Raw genomic sequence first — 18,926 nt, 5'->3', positions numbered from 1 at the left:
AACAATACATATTAAAAAAAAAAAAAAAAAAAAAAAAAAAAAGAAAACCTGACCGGCCCACATTTTAAAACTGCTCCGGCCCTTCTGGCATTTGCCAGAATTGCCAGACGGCCAGTCCGCCCCTGCATTAGTCCATATCACAAAATAATTGTTCAGTGCAATCTGTGAAAAACTGGTCAAATTCAACTCGTTCACAATTTAAAAGCTACTATCTCATCTCTACACTACAATTTCTCCACTTCTAAATCTTTATTCAGCTACATTTAGGAACTATACTGGTGTAAAAAGCACAGTATTTTGTTTTGGAAGGTATTGAGGTAAAATAAAAAACATATATACTTAATAATTACAGATAAGTATACGGATACTTAAAATGTGTAATTAAGTACATCAAGTGACGGTAAATGACTTGCTGTCCAGCACTGGTGTGTATGCACATATCAAATGATTTAGTCAACTCAGCTCTTTTATTATACCACCTTGTTTTATTCCTCTAATAAAGATTTATAGCAGGAGTCTCAAACTCGAATTGGCAGGGGGCCATATAGTGACTGAGAATTCATAGGAGGGCCGTTTTAGCATTCAAGCACAAGAAAAAAGTGGAAACCGGATGTAATTGATGCACTCAGACATTCTTCCCCAGACTATATGCAGTCAAAGCTCCTTCTTTTTGTTTCTTGTTGGAGATTTTGAAGGTGTAGTTTAAATTGATATGGAAATACTGCAATTTAATAATAATATTTATTATTATTATTATGTCCCAATCAATTGTTGCTTAGCCAGACATTTAACAGAAGACAGCAGAAAGCAGATTGGGTAACTTAAGTGACTTTACTGGCAATTGTTATTCTCTATATCATTATATTTTGTAAAACTAAAACAAAGAGAGGGAAATTACATATATATATATATGCATTCATTTAGTTACTCAAGTGTAAAATGAGACAAAAATCCGTTTACTCGCACGCACCCGTCAGAATTGACAGGTTGGCGCAGAAGCTCCATTGAATATACTGGGGTAAAATAAATGCTCATATTATAAAGACATGGTGGGGGGAAATGTAATTTAATGCAGTGCTTCTTGTACAAACTGAGACCCACTTTATATTGGATATCACTCTGCCAGTAGAGATCGCTGATTTAAAAAAAAAAACAGACCTTAAAAGTCCAGATTTTGTAATGGCATACAGTTCACTATTATACAGTTTTCTATTAAAGAGACCCTTTGAATCGAATATTGGCAAAATGATCATATTTACACCACCAGCATAACATGAAGTAGTGTTTGTACAACAAAATACATGTGGTATAAAACTGATCATAGTCAAAAATAGAGCTTTAGTGAAAATAGAGCACTTACGGACATATATTTTAACGTTTAATTCAGCCCCAGAAATAATCTGCATGTTCATAGGGTATATGCGAAAGTATGCTAAAGGACATTTAATTTGTCAGTAACATGGGTTAAGCGCTTCCGGTGAACTGTATGCCATTACAAAATCGGCACGTTTGAGGTCTGTTTTCTTTAAAAATCAGCGATTTCCACTGGCTGAGTGATATCTGAACTAAAAAAGTTCAGATATAAAGTGGGTCTTAGATTGTACAATAAGCACTGCATTAAATAACATTTCCCCCATCAGGGCTTTAAAATATGAACATTTATTTTACTCCAGTATATTCAATGGAGCTTCTGCACTAGTCTGCCGATCTTGACGGGCACGTGCGAGTAAACGGCTTTTTGTCTCATTTTACGCTTGAGCAACTAAATGAACGCCAAAGTCTGTTTAACTGATTGTATTTTAATTACATTACAACAAGGGTTTTTAAACTGTGGGGTGCACCCCACCAGGGGGGCGCCATCATCTATTAAGGGGCGAGACATTGAGGCGTGCACTCGAGAAAATTATGATGACGATTTCTATGCGTTCACTAGAGAGAATAATATGATTAACGTTAGCTCTGCAGCTAACTATCAGGCACCTGTAGAGTTAATGTGTTCCAGTAAAAATATACAAATAAAATGTACCGGGTGATTTTTAAAACTAATGACGGTGAATGAATGAAAGTCAAACCGGTGAGTCGTCTGACAAAAAAAGTGCCCTTCTGGATCAAATCAGCGGCATGCCCATCTGGATCTTTCATTTACTTTGATGACTGCTGACTAAGTTTATATAGACATCAGTAATTGTTACTTGCCTTAATCTGAATAAGACAATATTATAATTACGTGAAGTGCTTTTTAAATGTTGCGTCACCAGGTTAACGTTTTTCACGTTTCCTGCAGAGTCTTGTGTAATTTGGGGTGTTTCATTTTCAATTTCTCGACTTTAACTGCAGTTCGGCAGTTTAACTTTCACCCATGAAGACTTCATTCATGCCCCTGTGACAAACTGGCATATTTGACGCGAATATAAAGGACTGGTGGAGAAGTGTTGCTTTTATTGATACCATACGTCGAATGGAAAGAAAAAAAACTTCCGCATTTCGTGGTGTGTGTGTGTGTGTGTGTGCGGTCCTTTACTGACAGCTGCGTTTGTGGATCTTGTCACAAAATGCTGCGAAAAGTCCTACATGACGGTAATAGTTTGATTGCGGTGTTTACTTCAATAACGCCACTAATATATGCATACTCCACATAATTCCATTTCTGTTTAGTTCAGTTATGACTTTAGTCAGATTAAGGTAATCAAAAATCACCGTTTACATGGGGATTCTTAATCAGAGTATTGTCTTAATCATATTAAAATCGTATTAATGTATTGTTGCCCATGTAAACATACTCAGTGTTCGACTCAACCCCACTTTCAGGGCTCTGCGATCTTGGCTTTGCGAAGCAGCATTTTCTGTATGTATGTACGTACATCGATAGCAAGTATGCTATGGCTCACGCTTATTGACAGTGGAAGATGATTTACGGTTAGTCGTGTCAGGAATCCGACCACAGATTAGCATGTTGTCCTCACAGAAAAAGGCTCAGCCATCACACTGAATCAGGTAAGCTGTATATTTATGTTTCAATGTAATTAATTCTACGCTCTTTAAACACAGCAAGTAATATGTGAATGATGTTTGCGCATGCATTATAATTTTGGCTCGAGCGAGGGGTTCCTGGGGGGGGCGCAAGTGAAATTCGACAAACTTGAGAAGAGGGGAGGGTTTGGTGTCCTAAAAGTTTGAAAACCCCTGCATTACAACATTAATGCTGTAAAAGGAACCGTATAAAAAAGAAAAAAGTCACATTAACCATTCACCGGAAGTTTATCAGTATGGGAAGAAACACTAGCTCCGCATATACCCTATTACTCTAGACCGCACACTGAGAGAAACCGAAAGAAACCCGGATATATAGTGTTATACTTTAAATGTCCAATGGGTGGGGGGGCCAAAACCACAGGTGGCTATATGCGACTGCACAACAATGATAGTGGTTCAAAGATATATGTCTTGGTGGGCCAAATCTCGCTATATTTTGATGTCAGTTGTGGGAGGAAGGAGGGCTGCAAATGGCCCACAGGCCGACAGTTTGAGACCCCCTGATTTAGAGTAACATTTGTTATCACGATGATAGTCTTCATTAAATGAAAGTTTCTGTACCATTTACTTACACTCAACTGGTTCTGAATAATTTTTCAATCTCTTCTGTTAAAAACAAAACAAGAGTTTCTTGTTTTAAGAATGTTGGAAAAAACAGACATTGACGAAGTACTAACAAAAAAGCCAGTTTTTCCCAACATTCTTCAGTACCTCTTCCTTTGTGTTCAACAGAAGAAAAAGACTCATGGTAGTTTATAAACTAGTGAAAGACGAGTAAATGATGACAGCATTTTCCTTTTTTTTGGTGAACTGTGCCTTTAAGTGCAAAGTGGATTGTCTTCTGATCATTTCTTAACTCAGATTTTACAGAGCATTTTCAGAAGACAGTGAGAAGAGCGAAGACGCCGTACAGAAGAGCACATGGATAGGCCACCAGCAGCTGCTGACCGCTCATGGCGAGAGTGGAGCTGAAGATCTTAGAAGCAGACAGACTGCACCAGCCAATCACAATCAAGGCCAACAGCGTTCCCAGCAGACCCCTGTGTTCAAATAAAAAAGAACACGTTATTCAACAGCAATCAAATTATACACTCACTCTTAAAAATAAGTTCCAAAAGATGATTTTCACATTGAATACCACTTATAAAAGAACAATTCTGGGGTGTGTTTCCGAAAACCATTGTTAGCCAACTTCCGTAGTTACAAACATAGGTCGTTAATTTAGCGTTTCGCAAATCCGTCGTTCCAACAAACTTTCGCAAACTGCATCACAATTTTGTATGCTTGCAACTACACCTCTAGAGCTGTAGATAGAAACATAGTTCCCATGTGTTCTATTCCCAGTTGTCCCCCCTATGCCCTATTCCTTTAGAATATTCCAACATTTAAACTTGAAATTAAAAAAAAGCACTAAGGTCATCTCTCTTAGGTGTAATTTGCTTTCCAAGTATTTTTTACAGTTCAGTTTTAGTCTTCATGTTGACAATTGCACTCCCTTCGCAAAGCACTTTGAAAACATTGATGTCATTTTGAACACAGCCGTGGCTCATGAGTCATGACGAAAGCTATAGGTGACCTATTATTTAAAAGCAGAATTTATGTTATGTCAAGGTTAAAGAAACATTTCTGCTGCTCTGAAAGTTCTAATGAGCACAGAGCCTCCATCATCCGTAAGTGGAAGATGTTTGGAACCACCAGGACTCTTCCTAGAGCTGGGTGGCCATCTAAGCTGAGTGATTGGGGGAGAAGGGCCTTAGTCAGGGAGGTGATCAATAATCCGATGGTCACTCTGTCTGAGCTCCAGCATTCTGCTGTGGAGAGAGGAGAACCTTACAGAAGGACAACCATCTGTGCAGCAATCCACCAATCAGGCCTGTATGGTAGAGTGGCCAGATGGAAGCCACCCCCCGCCTGGAATTTGCCAAAAGGCATCTGAAGGACTCTCAGACCATAGGAAACAAAATTCTCTGGTCTGATGAGACTAAAATTGAACTCTTTGGAGTAAATGCCAGGTGTTACGTTTGGAGAAAACCAGGCTAATACCATCCCTACAGTGAAGCGTGGTGGTGGCAGCATCATGCCATGGGGATGTTTTCCAGCAGCAGGAACTGGAAGACTAGTCATGATAGAGGGAAAGATGAATATGTACAGAGACATCCTGATTAAAAACCTGCTTCAGAGTGTCTTGACCTCAGACTGGGGTGACGATTCATCTTCTAGCAGGACAATGAACCAAAGCACACCGCCAAATTATCAATAGAGTGGCTTCACAACAACTTGTCAATGTCCTTGAGTGGCCCAGCCAGAGCCCAGACCTAAATCCTATTGAACATCTCTGGAGAGATCTGAAAATAGCTGTGCACCATCGCTTCCTATCCAACCTGATAGAGCTTGAGAGGTACTGCAAAGAGGAAGGGGCAAAAATTCCCAATTTTTTTTTATTGTCTAGAAAATGCCTCTTGGTTTAAGAATTGTTTCATATTTGGAACAGAAACAAGGCAAAATCAATGTAGGAGAAGCCTTTTTGCAGTGTACCTATCATGTTTAATAGCAGAATTTGTGCAGAAAAACTACAGTGCCCTTCATGCTGGAGAGAAAATTCCACTAATCAAAAGCTTCAGTGTGATAAAAGAAATCTGGTACCTTCGTCTTTTTGTCTTATGGTCATACACATCTTTGCTAGTAATGTGAGTTAAATTCATTCATTCATTTTCTTTTCGGCTTAGTCCCTTTATTAATCCGCGGAATGAACCGCCAACTTATCCAGCATATGTTTTACGCAGCGGATGCCCTTCCAGCTGCAACCAATCATTGGGAAACATCCATACACACTCATTCAAACACACACACTACGAACAATGTGGCTTATTCAATTCACCTATACCGCATGCCTTTGGACTTGTGGGGGAAACCGGAGCACCCGGAGGAAACCCACGCGAACACGGGGAGAACATGCAAACTCTTGCTGTGAGGTGAGCGTGCTACCAACTGTGCCACCGTGCAAGTTAAATGTGAAATGTAATGTTAAACAGAGTAAATAAACTCATAAAGGCTTGGTTCACTTGAGGGAAAGTGAATGATGAGTAATATTCATTTTTGGGTGAACTATCCCTTTGAAAGTGCCTATAAATGTTCATATAATCCAGACTGTAAATAAAAATGGACAAATTTGGTTGCCTAAAAGTGCAAATCTAAAATAAAAAACAATACGACATACACTATTGGATACTCACTGAAGGGAATAAATAACAGCAAATGTAGAGAGTGCCACCATTGGCAGCAGAGAGTATCCCAGCACACTCGCCACACTTCCACAGGATATGCTGTAACTGCTCATCAGATTCAACAACATGTACATCCCGACACATCCCAGAGCACTGATGCCGTATACATATCCAAAGTGTGCCTTTCCTGCCTGCGGAACAAATGTAAACACACACACGGGTATGTGCTCTGGATTTTACATCTGTTTTCATGTCCCCTGTGCAATACAAAAGACTGTGTACCTCTAGTTAATGGATTCAAGGTTCAAGGTGGTTTGTACCATCAGTAGTGTGGCTCCCAGAGCGACGCAGAAGAGAACAGGGCCGGTGAGATCTGTCTCGTTCATGATGCTGCCATCCGCAGGCTTCAGTGGATTCAACACAGTCAGAGTCTTCTGCCAGATGTGCTCAAAGTTAATGCCCAGCTCTGGGAAACAAACAAATAAACAAACAAAAATACACATGCAGTTTTCATTTTGAGTAGATTTTCTGGTAAGTTTGATTTATGCATTGATTTTGGGGGGTAAGTGTTTAGTTAGACTGTAAAACCTAAAAAGTTAAGGTAACTCAAACCCTTTGAAGAAATCGATTGCAACAAACCATTTAAGTTCAAAAATCTAATCCTAATTAGTACTGTGAACTTAATCCATTTGAGTAAATGAAGCAATTTAAGCAGAGTAAAACCCAATAAATGAAGAGAACTCAATACAACTGCACTGTAAAAAAAATATATGATCAATTAGTACTGACAACATATGTTTTAGGTCATTGTAACTTAATAAATTAAGTTAGAACTTGATTAACTTAGTTTTATAAGTTTCACAAGCTGTTTTAAGTCAGTTTAACATAATCTAAGTTCAATGGACTCATAAGGTTAATTTGATTCAGCTTAAAAATTTAAGACAACCAGGATTTTTTTTACAGTGTGAGCACTGTAAAACCCAATAAGTTAAGACGACTCAAACCGTTTGAGGAAACCGATTGCTACAAACCATTTGAGTTCAAAAACTAATTTATATTATCTATACTAATCTATATTTCTAGTACTGTGAACTTACTCCATTTAAGTTGGAGTAATGAGGCATTTAATTAACTCATTACTTTTAAGTTCAAACTCTTTTCAAATGAGTAGAATTAACTTCAGTGAATTTTGAGTTAACTACACTCTTTTCATTTGATAAAATTGACTATTGGGTTTTACAGTGTAGAAATGGCAGGCTATTTTTCTCACTCTGTGAATTGTAAGTGTCTCTATGAAACTATGAGTGCTTTGAATGACCTGAAGCAGGACTAGCTGGCTAGCCAGTTAAGCTTCAGTGTAGTTTGCACCAATCAGTTTTAGATAATATGAAGGCACCTTGACCTTAATCACTCATGGTATTATAGAGTAGCTGAGCTGCCTTCATGGCAATTAAAACCCCAAATTGGTGCAAACTAAATGGAGCCAGCTAATCTGGCTTTATGGCACCGGCCCCTGTTGTACCTACACAATAAAAGTGTAATAACACACGCACACACATTTACATTTATTCATTTAGCTGATGGTTTTAAGAAATGTGCATAAAATAAACACACTTTAATTGACCAGATAGCAGCAATAAATAAGCCAAATCTAACAAAGTTTAGCAACTTTTTTTCTTTGCACAGTGTTTTCCCAGAAACATCGAGTGCTTATAAGAAAGTGTCTGGTGCATATGGAGAGGAAAGTGGTTTGTAGATCAGGGGTGCCCAAACTTTTCCATATAAAGGGCCAAAAACCAACCTTGATTGAGGGATGTGGGCTGAATATTTACAGTTGAAGTCAGAATTATTAGCCCCCCTGCTTATTTTTGTTATGAAGCGGACAGGAGACAGAGGTAAGGAAACGTTAGGGTGTTTATTAAATGACAACAAGGAGCACATGAAGGATAGCCAGGAGGATCAGGAATGATGTTGGGGTCTTTTCCTCCGTGGCTGGGTAACAGGAATACACGAGGATGGACAGCACACACCAGATACAGCTGACAGAGGATGACACAGACTTGGAAGGACTGGAAGACAGGACGATTCGGGAGGACCAGGAAGACTAGGAGGAATACAAAGAGAACAGGTAAGTAAATCGTTTGTTTTAGCTGAGGATGACTACGCTGAGTGGTCGCTCAGTTGTCCGCTTTCGTCGAGACGAGCCCGGACAATGAGCGACTGGAGTGCTGTGCTTTTATCTGGTGCTCGTGAATGTGATGCAGCTGTGTGCTCATTAGAAGTCAGGTGATGGTGATCTTCGTGAGTGGGGGTCGTGAGAGCCTGACCAATCCATGACAGTACCCCCCTCCCCAGGGCCCGCTCCTGAGGGCCGACACCTCCGACGCCGTGGTGGTCTCCCTCTGCCTCTAGGCGCTGGGAACTCAGGGTGGCTCTCATGAAACTCCACCATGAGACTAGGATCGAGAATATCAGCTCTGGGAACCCATGTCCTTTCTTCGGGGCCGTACCCTTCCCAGTCCACCAGGTACTCCAACTGGCCACCACGACGTCGGGAACGCAAGATCTCCTTCACTGCGTAGACGGCTCCTTCTTCTAGGAGCAGTGGAGGAGGGGGTTCCTCTTCGTGGTCAGGCTCTGTGGAGGGAAGAACAGGATCGTGATAGGGTTTCAGGAGTGATACGTGGAATGTAGGGTGAATACGGTAGTGAGAGGGTAATTGTAGTTTGTAGGTGACGGGGTTAACCTGTTCCACGATGGTGAAGGGACCAACAAATCGGGGACTTAACTTGCGAGAGGGCAGTCGCATGCGTATGTCCCGGGTGGATAGCCACACCTTTTGTCCGGGTGTGTATCTGGGTTCTTCAGACCTTCTCCTATCGGCGGTTACCTTGCTTCGACGGACTGCCCTCTGCAGATGTTGATGAGCCTCGTCCCAGACTCTCTCGCTCTCCCGGAACCAGTGATCCACTGCGGGGACATCAGATGGTTCGCCATCCCAGGGAAAGAGCGGTGGTTGGAAGCCCAGGACGCACTGGAATGGCGTGAGTCCGGTGGAGGGTTGCCGCAGTGAATTTTGGGCATATTCTGCCCAGCCCAAATACTGGCTCCAGGAGTTCTGGTGACCACTGCAGAAGGTCCTCAGGAACCGTCCCACCTCCTGAATCTTCCTCTCTGTCTGCCCGTTGGTTTGGGGATGATATCCAGAAGAGAGGCTGACGGCCACACCTAGGAGCTTGAAGAAGGCTTTCCATAGACGTGAGATGAACTGTGGACCTCTGTCCGACACAATATCTTCTGGAATACCAAATGACCTGAAGACTTGATTAAAGATATTGTCGGCAGTTTCAAAGGCTGTGGGAAGACCTTTCAGAGGGATTAGTTTGACAAACTTTGAGAATCTATCTACTATGACTAGAATACAGGTATTACCTTCTGACGAAGGGAGGTCAGTGATAAAGTCCACTCCTAGGTGTGACCAGGGACGGTTCGGAATCGGCAAGGGATGGAGCTTTCCAGCGGGTAGATGACGTGGGCTCTTGGATTGGGCACAGTCCTTACAGCCCTGAACATATTGCCTCACATCCCTTGCCATGTTTGGCCACCAGAATCGTTGGGATACTAGCGAGAGAGTATTGTTGATCCCTGGATGTCCAGTGCCTAGCGAGGTATGTAAGGAGTGGATCAGATCTACCCGGTGTTCAGGTGGTATGAACTGCCGATGAGGAGGGCATCCCGGCGGAGCAGGGGCTTCCGGAGTGGCAACGACTGGAGGAGCGTTCCAGGTGATCGGACAAATGGAGATGTGTTCGGGAAGAATCTTCGTTGGGAGTTCTTCATGATCGTGATGCTCGTGTAAACGAGAGAGAGCGTCTGCTCTTAGATTCTTGGGTCCTGGACGATAGGAAATGGAGAAATCAAAACGTGAGAAGAAAAGTGACCATCTGGCTTGACGTGGACATAGTCTCTTGGCCTCTTTGATGTATTGGAGGTTTTTGTGATCTGTGATCACCTGGAACGGATGTTTGGCTCCCTCCAACCAGTGACGCCACTCCTCCAAGGCTAGCTTGATTGCTAGAAGCTCCCTGTCTCCTATGCTGTAATTCTGCTCCGCCGGGCTCAACTTCCGAGAGAAATAGGCACAGGGATGCAGTCGGGGCGGTGTATCATGATGTTGAGATAATACTGCCCCGACGCCGGTGGTGGATGCGTCCACTTCCACCACGAAAGGAAGATTTGGGTCAGGATGAGTCAGGAGTGGGGCCCTTGTGAACTCCTTCTTAAGAAGGCGGAAGGCTGCGGCTGCTTCTTTGGTCCACTCCAGTCCTTTGGGTTTACCCTTGAGGAGATTAGTGAGAGGTGATGTAATCCTGCTGTAGTCCTTGATAAACCGTCTATAAAAGTTAGCAAACCCAAGAAACCTCTGGAGCTCCTTAATGGAAGTGGGTTCTGACCAGGATAGAACAGCCTCAATTTTCTTCCCATCCATACGTATACCGGTTTGGTCAATGATGTATCCCAAGAAATGAATCGACTTCTGGTGGAATGAGCATTTCTCCGCTTTGAGGTAGAGGTGATGTTCTCTCAATGTGTGTAGGACCTCCGCAACGTGTTGGCGATGTTCGGCCTCACTCCGGGAGTAAATGAGGATGTCATCTATGTACACTATTACACAGTGGTGAAGAAACTCCCGGAGGACTTCATGAATGAAGTTTTGGAATACGGAGGGGGCGTTGACCAGACCGTAAGGCATGACCTCATATTCATAGTGGCCAGTAGGGGTCACGAATGCTGTCTTCCATTGGTCCCCCTCACGTATTCTTATCAGATTATACGCGCTGCGGAGGTCCAATTTAGTGAAGACTTTAGCTTCTCGGAGCTGTTCCAAAGCGGCTGGTACCAGAGGAAGGGGATATCGGTATTTTACTGTACCGTTATTTAGGACCCTGTAGTCGATGCATGGACGCAGCCCTCCGTCCTTCTTGGCCACAAAGAAGAAGCTTGAGGCGGCTGGTGATTTTGAGTGACGTATGTACCCCTGACTCAGAGCTTCCCTTATGTAATCTTCCATTGCCTGATTCTCTGGAAGCGAGAGCGGGTAGATCCTACCTCTTGGCAACTGGGCATCTGGAACTAGGTCGATCGCGCAGTCCCATGGCCGATGCGGCGGTAGCTGGGAAGCTCTCTTGGGGCAGAAGACATCATGAAAGGAGCTGTACTCCTTAGGAATGTGGATAGACTGCTTCTCAGGAGGGCTCTCGACCGATGTTGCAAATAAAGAAATGGGGTTCCGACCTTGAAGAGGGAGATTTGGAAAACAGGCAGGTGTACATCCAGATCCCCATTTCTTTATCTCTCCTGTGCCCCAAGAGATGATGGGATCGTGCTTCACCAGCCACGGGCGCCCTAGAATGATGTCCATATTTGCACCCTCCAGAACCAGAAATTGAATCCTCTCTTGATGTAACAACCCCACTTGAAGAAGGATGTCTTCGCATTGTCGATGGATACGGGTCGAAGATCGAGTGCACTGGGTTATCGGTTGTATCTGGTATATATGCGAGGACGCCTCAGTACGGAGGTGGAGTTGACGACAGAGGGATTGGGAGATGAAGTTCCCTGCTGACCCGGAGTCGATGAGGGCTGTGACAAGGAGAGAAATAGAGGCAGTAGTTATTTGTACGGTGGTAGTAAGTGGTTTACATTGTTCAATATTCGTACTGAATACACTCACTGAAGTCCGAATGGGACGAAGGGGACACTCCATACGGGTGTGTCCACTGACACCGCAGTATAGACACAGACCCCGGGTCAGCCTCCTCTGTCGTTCCGCTGATGTCAGTCTTCCAGACTCTATTATCATGGGTTCTGGTTCTGGAGAGGCTGTTGACTCAGGCGATTGGAGGAGTGCAGACGAGGGGGTGATGGTGTCCTGTTGATAGGAACGGAGACGATCGGAACATCGGAGAGAATGTTGGATGAATCTCTCCAGACCCATTGTATCATCTAATGTGGCCAGTTGGATTCGGAGAGTGGGTTCCAAGCCGAGCCGGTACGTGGTCAACAACGATCTCTCATTCCATCCACTTGCAGCTGCTAGAGTGCGAAACCGGAGAGCATATTCCTGTGTAGATAGAGTACCTTGCTTTAGATGATACAGCTGCTCTCCAGCGGCTACTTCCCCATCAGAACGTCCAAACACCTCTTTGAAATACTCCGTGAAGGTAGTGATGGAATTCATGACCGGCCCGGCTTGGTTCCAGATCGTCTCAGCCCATTTAAGTGCAGGTCCAGAGAGTAGAGATACGATGTAGGCGATCTTCGACTTATCTGTGGGATATAGAGAAGGTTGCATTTCGAATATGAGGGAACATTGTAACAGAAAACCATTGCACTCCCCCGCTCCGCCTGAGTAGGGCGCTGGTCGGGCCATGGGACTGGAAGGAAGGGCCGAAGAAGAAACTGTGGAGGCGGAAGTGCTCGGTGCTGGTGGTGCGTTGGAAAGTGGAGCTGGTGGCTGTAGAATCCGCTTCAACTGGTCCACCAGCTCTTGAAGGTGATCGGGGGTGCTCATGTTGTCGTCGTTAATGGTCCGGGCTTCTGTTATGAAGCGGACAGGAGACAGAGGTAAGGAAACGTTAGGGTGTTTATTAAATGACAACAAGGAGCACATGAAGGATAGCCAGGAGGATCAGGAATGATGTTGGGGTCTTTTCCTCCGTGGCTGGGTAACAGGAATACACGAGGATGGACAGCACACACCAGATACAGCTGACAGAGGATGACACAGACTTGGAAGGACTGGAAGACAGGACGATTCGGGAGGACCAGGAAGACTAGGAGGAATACAAAGAGAACAGGTAAGTAAATCGTTTGTTTTAGCTGAGGATGACTACGCTGAGTGGTCGCTCAGTTGTCCGCTTTCGTCGAGACGAGCCCGGACAATGAGCGACTGGAGTGCTGTGCTTTTATCTGGTGCTCGTGAATGTGATGCAGCTGTGTGCTCATTAGAAGTCAGGTGATGGTGATCTTCGTGAGTGGGGGTCGTGAGAGCCTGACCAATCCATGACAATTTTTTCCCCAATTTCTGTTTAACGTAGAGAAGATTTTCTCAACACATTTCTAAACATAATAGTTTTAATAACTCATTTCTAATAACTGATTTATTTTATCTTTGCCATGATGACAGTAAATAATATTTGACTAGATACTTTTCAAGACACTTCTATACAGCTTAAAGTGACATTTAAAGGCTTATTTAGGTTAATTAGGTTAACTAGGCAGGTTAGGGTAATTAGGCAAGTTATTGTATAACGATGGTTTTTCTGTTAAAAAAAATTAGCTTAAAGGGCATAATAATTTTGTCCTTAAAACGGTGTTTAAAAAATTAAAAACTGCTTTTATTAAAACAAATAAGACTTTCTCCAGAAGAAAAAATATAATCAGACATACTGTGAAAATTTCCTTGCTCTGTTCAACATAATTTGGGAAATATTTCAAAAAGAAAAAAAAATCAAAGGGGGGCTAATGATCCTGACTTCAACTGTATATGTGTGTGTATATATATATATATATATATATATATATATATATATATATATATATATATATATATATATATATATATATATATATACATATATATATATATACACCAAACCATTTTACATAAAATTTGCCATAGGGTAATTTTCTAATTTATTTGCTAATATTTAAAAATAACTAGAAACTGTAGAAAAGTAGACAAACATAAACAATCCCATAAATAACACAATGGAGTTCAATGTTGAATACAGTCGAGCTGCTCCTGCCATCGCTTTGCTTTGCTCAAGGATGTCTTGTGCATTGTCCTCTATCTGTCAGTATTTATTTGAAAAGTCTGATTTATTTACAACATTTAAATGAAAATTTAATTCAGCAATAAAACAAACAAACAAACAAACAAACAAACAAAAGGTTATGTTAAATTCAAAATCACAATCTCTTTCAAAGGTATTCGCCCAAACCACCTTCCCATTCCACATTCCCATCCCTTCTCCCTCTCTTTTCAGATGGGAGGGGCCAAATCAAAGGTTACCATGAGCCAACTTTGGCCTGCAGGCCCTACTTTGTGCATCTCTGGTGTAGATTGTGAAGTACTGAATGAAATTTTCTTTCATGTATTATCTTGCTTCAAAGGAGAAACAAAACTTTGTTAAAATGTCAGTTTAGGCGAGTATGCCCAAAAACACAGTTAGGTGGACATAAACAGATTTGCAAACAGTATACCATAAATAGTCAAACTTTATTTTTAGAGCACTTTAAAAACACAGCAATGAGCCAAAGTGCTGTACACAAATATACAACAAAATCAGTATAATAGTATAAAAAATACATAAAGTACAAGATAAAAAAAACAGCTAAACTACATAAAAAGGCATAGGAATTAAAATAATTAGCTAGTAAGATCAGTTGTCAAATGCCAACGGAAAAAAAAGAGTTTTAAGAGCTGATTTAAATGACAACACAGATATGAGGACTAGATTGAGGAATAGATAATTACAGGATTTTGCTAAACAGTAAATGTGAATTGCTTGATTGTGTACTCAAGTCTAGAAAGTATCCATGTCCAGTGCTGTTCACACAATTCAGATTAAAGATATTTTCTAACAAGTGATTGTGTTACCTTCTAAGAGAGGTGGTTCATCCTCATATGAGTCTGTATATTCTGTTTGCTCGGGCGCCGCTACAGGCTGATACACTTGTCCGTAAGGTGCTGATGCTGCATATTCATCTGCTAAGTGTGCTGAATTATCCCTGAAAATCAGATAGGAAACAATGAATTAATTAATAACTAAACTGAACAACTAACAATGTAAACTGCACACAGAACAACATAGTCTGACATGTTTATACATATCAAACACACGCAGATATTGCGTTTTTACACTTACGCATCATTGTATTCTGGATTGAGGTAGGCTGGATCATAGCCATACACATCTTCCTGTTGACCATCAATATAATATCCAGACTGATAGAAGTCTTGTTCAATGTTCTGAAAGTCTCCCATTCTGCTTAAAATAAGAAGGAATGTGTACACAAGCTCAGCTGTGACATAAAGCAAGTCATGCTCTTACCTTTGTATGCCAGTCTGAGTTTGAGTTGAAGGTTCTTGGTTTGTTTTTGTACTAAGGCTTTGCTTGGTCACTGAGCAGCTGTTTTGCTGTGTGTGTGATGTTATTAATAGTCTTCTATATTTACTTGCAGGCCATGAGCTTGAGTTGTGAAGCCGTCCTGATGATCTCTAGATCTGAGCAATTTACTGAAGACCAATTGACTGAAGAAATGCTGACCACTTTATTATTTACACTTTGCTACACTGTTAGACCTTACCAGGATTTTTTTTACAGTAGAATACTGGCCACACTGTTGCCAGTTAGTTACTGTAATGGCTTGGTTACAGTATTTAACAGTAAATTACTGTAACCAAACTATTACAGTAACCCCTTTCACACAGTGATACCAGTAAATATCCAGAGAATTTCCGGAACTACTTTACTGGTAAGTTTAAAAAAAGGTGTTCACACAGGCGAGGACATTCCGTAATTTTACGGAATAGACCATTTACATACATTAAAAAATACCGGTAAATTCTGACATCATTAACCAGAAATTATATATAAACGGCAGTGTTTGTATTTTTAAACATATTTTCTAAACATATTGGATTTTCTAAAGACTTTTATTTAAAGCTTTAGCATTCATGCAGCTGCTTTGTGAGACATCCAAATGGCAGAAATGCGAACTGCAGCTAAATGAAATAAACTTATATAAAAACATATTGGTGAACACTTTCAGATGTCGAGATGTACATAATATGTGTGTGCTGGCGCTCACCGGCTCCTTCACGTGCACACGCGTCAAGCAGAGCTTAAAGGTAAACAAACAGTGGTTTATCATAAGCATTTTATCCATAATTTTTTACATAGTTGGCATTAAGAAGGAGCATAGAAACGTTATCTGACTAACATCTAGCAGCTAAATGTGTCTGAAAAATATTCAAAGGCTTTCATTTTCATAAACTGCGTGGATATGAATGTGTCTGAGTGTTGGAAAGGTCTGTATGTGTGAAAGGGGCTAGTGACTAAATGGCAACAGAGTTGCCAGTTAAATACTGTAACTGAACCATTACAGTGAGTTGCTGGCAACAGTGTAACTAACTGGAAACTGATTACAGTTAATTATTGTACTGTAGTGTAATGTTTCAACTCACAGCATTATAATACAAAGCTGACCCAGCTATGACTCGAACCAGCCACCTTCTTGTTGTGAAGTAACAGCGCTACCCACTGCACCACCGCGCCAGTATACTTAACTGTTATTAAAAACAGAAAGCATATAAATTCTACAGGCAAGTGTATTTTTTGTTTTGGCAGTAAACAAATACAACAGAAAATGTAAAGCAAAATTAAACAAATCAGCAGACATCAATACATTTTCTATTTACAATGAAACAAAAATTGTATTAATTAAATTTTAAACCTCACCTGCAGTGTATATAGAACAGGTGTCAACCATTAAATATCATCTTACATATTACTGAGGGCCACAGGTCTGCACAGTTTAGCGTGAACCCCAATTAAACACACCTGATCAAACTAATTGAGACTTGTCAGAAATCTACACGTTAATCTGCGGTCACACTGGGCTTTTCCTCCCATAGACTTCCATTCATACGCACGCGAATGCGTCAGACCGGAAATGCAAGGTCATGCGTCCAATTTCGCATGTTGCTGCGGTGCAAAGTTCAAGCTTGGTGAACTCTGACCTGTGAAATCGCATCGCTTGACTGTGTGAGACCATCGAGGATCAAAACAGGACCTCTCTGGACAGAAATTTAAAGCATGGAGCAATCGCTTGCTTTTTTTAATGTCTAATCATCTTGTTTAATCCCGCCCCTTTTTACAGCGCCGCACGACAGAATTTCGCACGCACAAAACCCGGTGTGACCGTAGCTTAATGTTGAAGAAGGGTTGGAACTAAACTCTGCTGGCTGCAGCCCTCCAACAGTTGAGTTTGACAACCATGGTATATAGCATATTTTTGAAGCAACTGGCAACACTTATGACAATCACATATCCAATAAAAAAATTAATTAATTAGCAAACTCTATCTAAAGCAAATAAACAAATAAATAGGTCAGCACTGATCCTCATGTTGTTTTAAACCTGTAGTAATAATAAAAACAACCTGATTTATGCATTATTCTATAAGTGAAGTTTCACAAACTAATTTCGAGAGGAGCATGTGATGTGATTGACTGCAGCTGGCCACCCATCTACATTCATTAGTTAGCCAATCAGATTAATCCAAACTTACTATAAGTAGCCTAGCTAGAACTACTCTCTTATCTTCGTTTTCTGAAGAAACCCCCCATCCACTCCTTCTCCTCCTTTCCTCCTTTACCACGGGGAGCTCTCGAGAACCTCCTGATCTCATACTCCCCTCACATGTTCTATGGACCAGGCTGGAGCCCTGGGCTCAACTATCTCAGAGCTCAGGGTTCTCTCCCGGAACAGCATGCCAAACCTGCTAACAGTTGTCAAACAATACCTAAGTGTAAACTCTTGAAACACCACTTATTTCATTTTCCAGTCAAAGTCATTGAACCTCTACAAATATGTATGTAACTGTTGTTTAATGGAGAGAAGATTATTTAAACACATTTGTACTAGTTTTTTGCAAGATACTAATATTCAGCTTAAATTGCAATTTAAAGGCTTAGGTTAGGTTAAGTTGGAAAAGTTAACAAAGTTATAAGAAAACTATGACAATTCCCTTGCTCTGTAATGGGTACATAAAGTAAATTGCTGTAATTTATTCTTTGCACAACAACACAGTTTCATACCAATCCCACTCTTTTTACAGTAAAATACTGTTTCCTATTTACAGTATGGCTATGGTGGTGTTACCAGGAAAGACAATAACGGTAACACCAGAAACAAATTAGCCCAAAGCCAGACTTTCTATAACGGAGTCAGCCATCATGATGATTTCAAGATCAGGGGGCATTTCGGAAATAATAATAAGTTTTTGTCAAACTTGACCAAATTATATCAGATCTGCAAGTTATCAACCTTCCACCGCAGACACTAATAAACTCTGACACATGAAACTGTCAGAAATTCAGCGAATAATGCTCTTTTAAAGTAATCAACTGCCATTCAACATAACAAAATTTCATTCATTCATTCATTCATTTTCTTTTCGACTTGGTCCCTTTAATAAATCTGGGGTCGCCACAGCGGAATGAACCGCCAATTTATCCAGCATATGTTTTACACAGCGGATGCCCTTCCAGCTGCAACCTATCTCTGGGAAACATCCATACACACCCATCCACACTACAGACAGTTTAGCCTACCCAATTCACGTATACCGCATGTCTTTGGACTTATGGGGGAAACCGGAGCACCTGGAGGAAACCCACGCCAACACGGGGAGAACATCATAACAAAATTTGTATTTTTAAAAAGAAATGAACTAAACTGCACGTTAAATAAAATGTTATATTGTTGCAATACATTCCATGATACCTCTTAGTTATGGACGGAACATGCATATTTTGTTACCTCGTGCCTTCAACATAACAAATACAAAACAGAAGGGTGGGAGGGGATGGCCACG

The 18,926-nt window shown here is 41.3% G+C and overlaps 1 protein-coding gene across 1 annotated transcript; it reads right to left on the bottom strand.

Annotated features, from left to right (window-relative positions):
• Window positions 1–465: 465 nt before the first annotated feature.
• zgc:123321 (Protein YIPF5-like) lies at window positions 466–15,463 on the bottom strand. Its single transcript, XM_056471311.1, has 6 exons — window positions 15,377–15,463; window positions 15,191–15,310; window positions 14,923–15,053; window positions 6,578–6,723; window positions 6,267–6,448; window positions 466–4,073 (listed from the first exon to the last, which is right to left on the bottom strand). Exons 2-6 carry the CDS (start codon window positions 15,307–15,309, stop codon window positions 3,911–3,913), a joined length of 741 nt encoding a protein of 246 aa, XP_056327286.1. The 5' UTR covers window position 15,310; window positions 15,377–15,463; the 3' UTR covers window positions 466–3,910.
• Between the last annotated feature and the right edge of the window lie 3,463 nt (window positions 15,464–18,926).

The sequence above is a fragment of the Danio aesculapii genome, chromosome 13 (assembly GCF_903798145.1).
Source record: "Danio aesculapii chromosome 13, fDanAes4.1, whole genome shotgun sequence".
Taxonomy (NCBI): Eukaryota; Metazoa; Chordata; class Actinopteri; order Cypriniformes; family Danionidae; genus Danio; species Danio aesculapii.
This window is presented reverse-complemented; position numbering and strand designations above follow the sequence as displayed.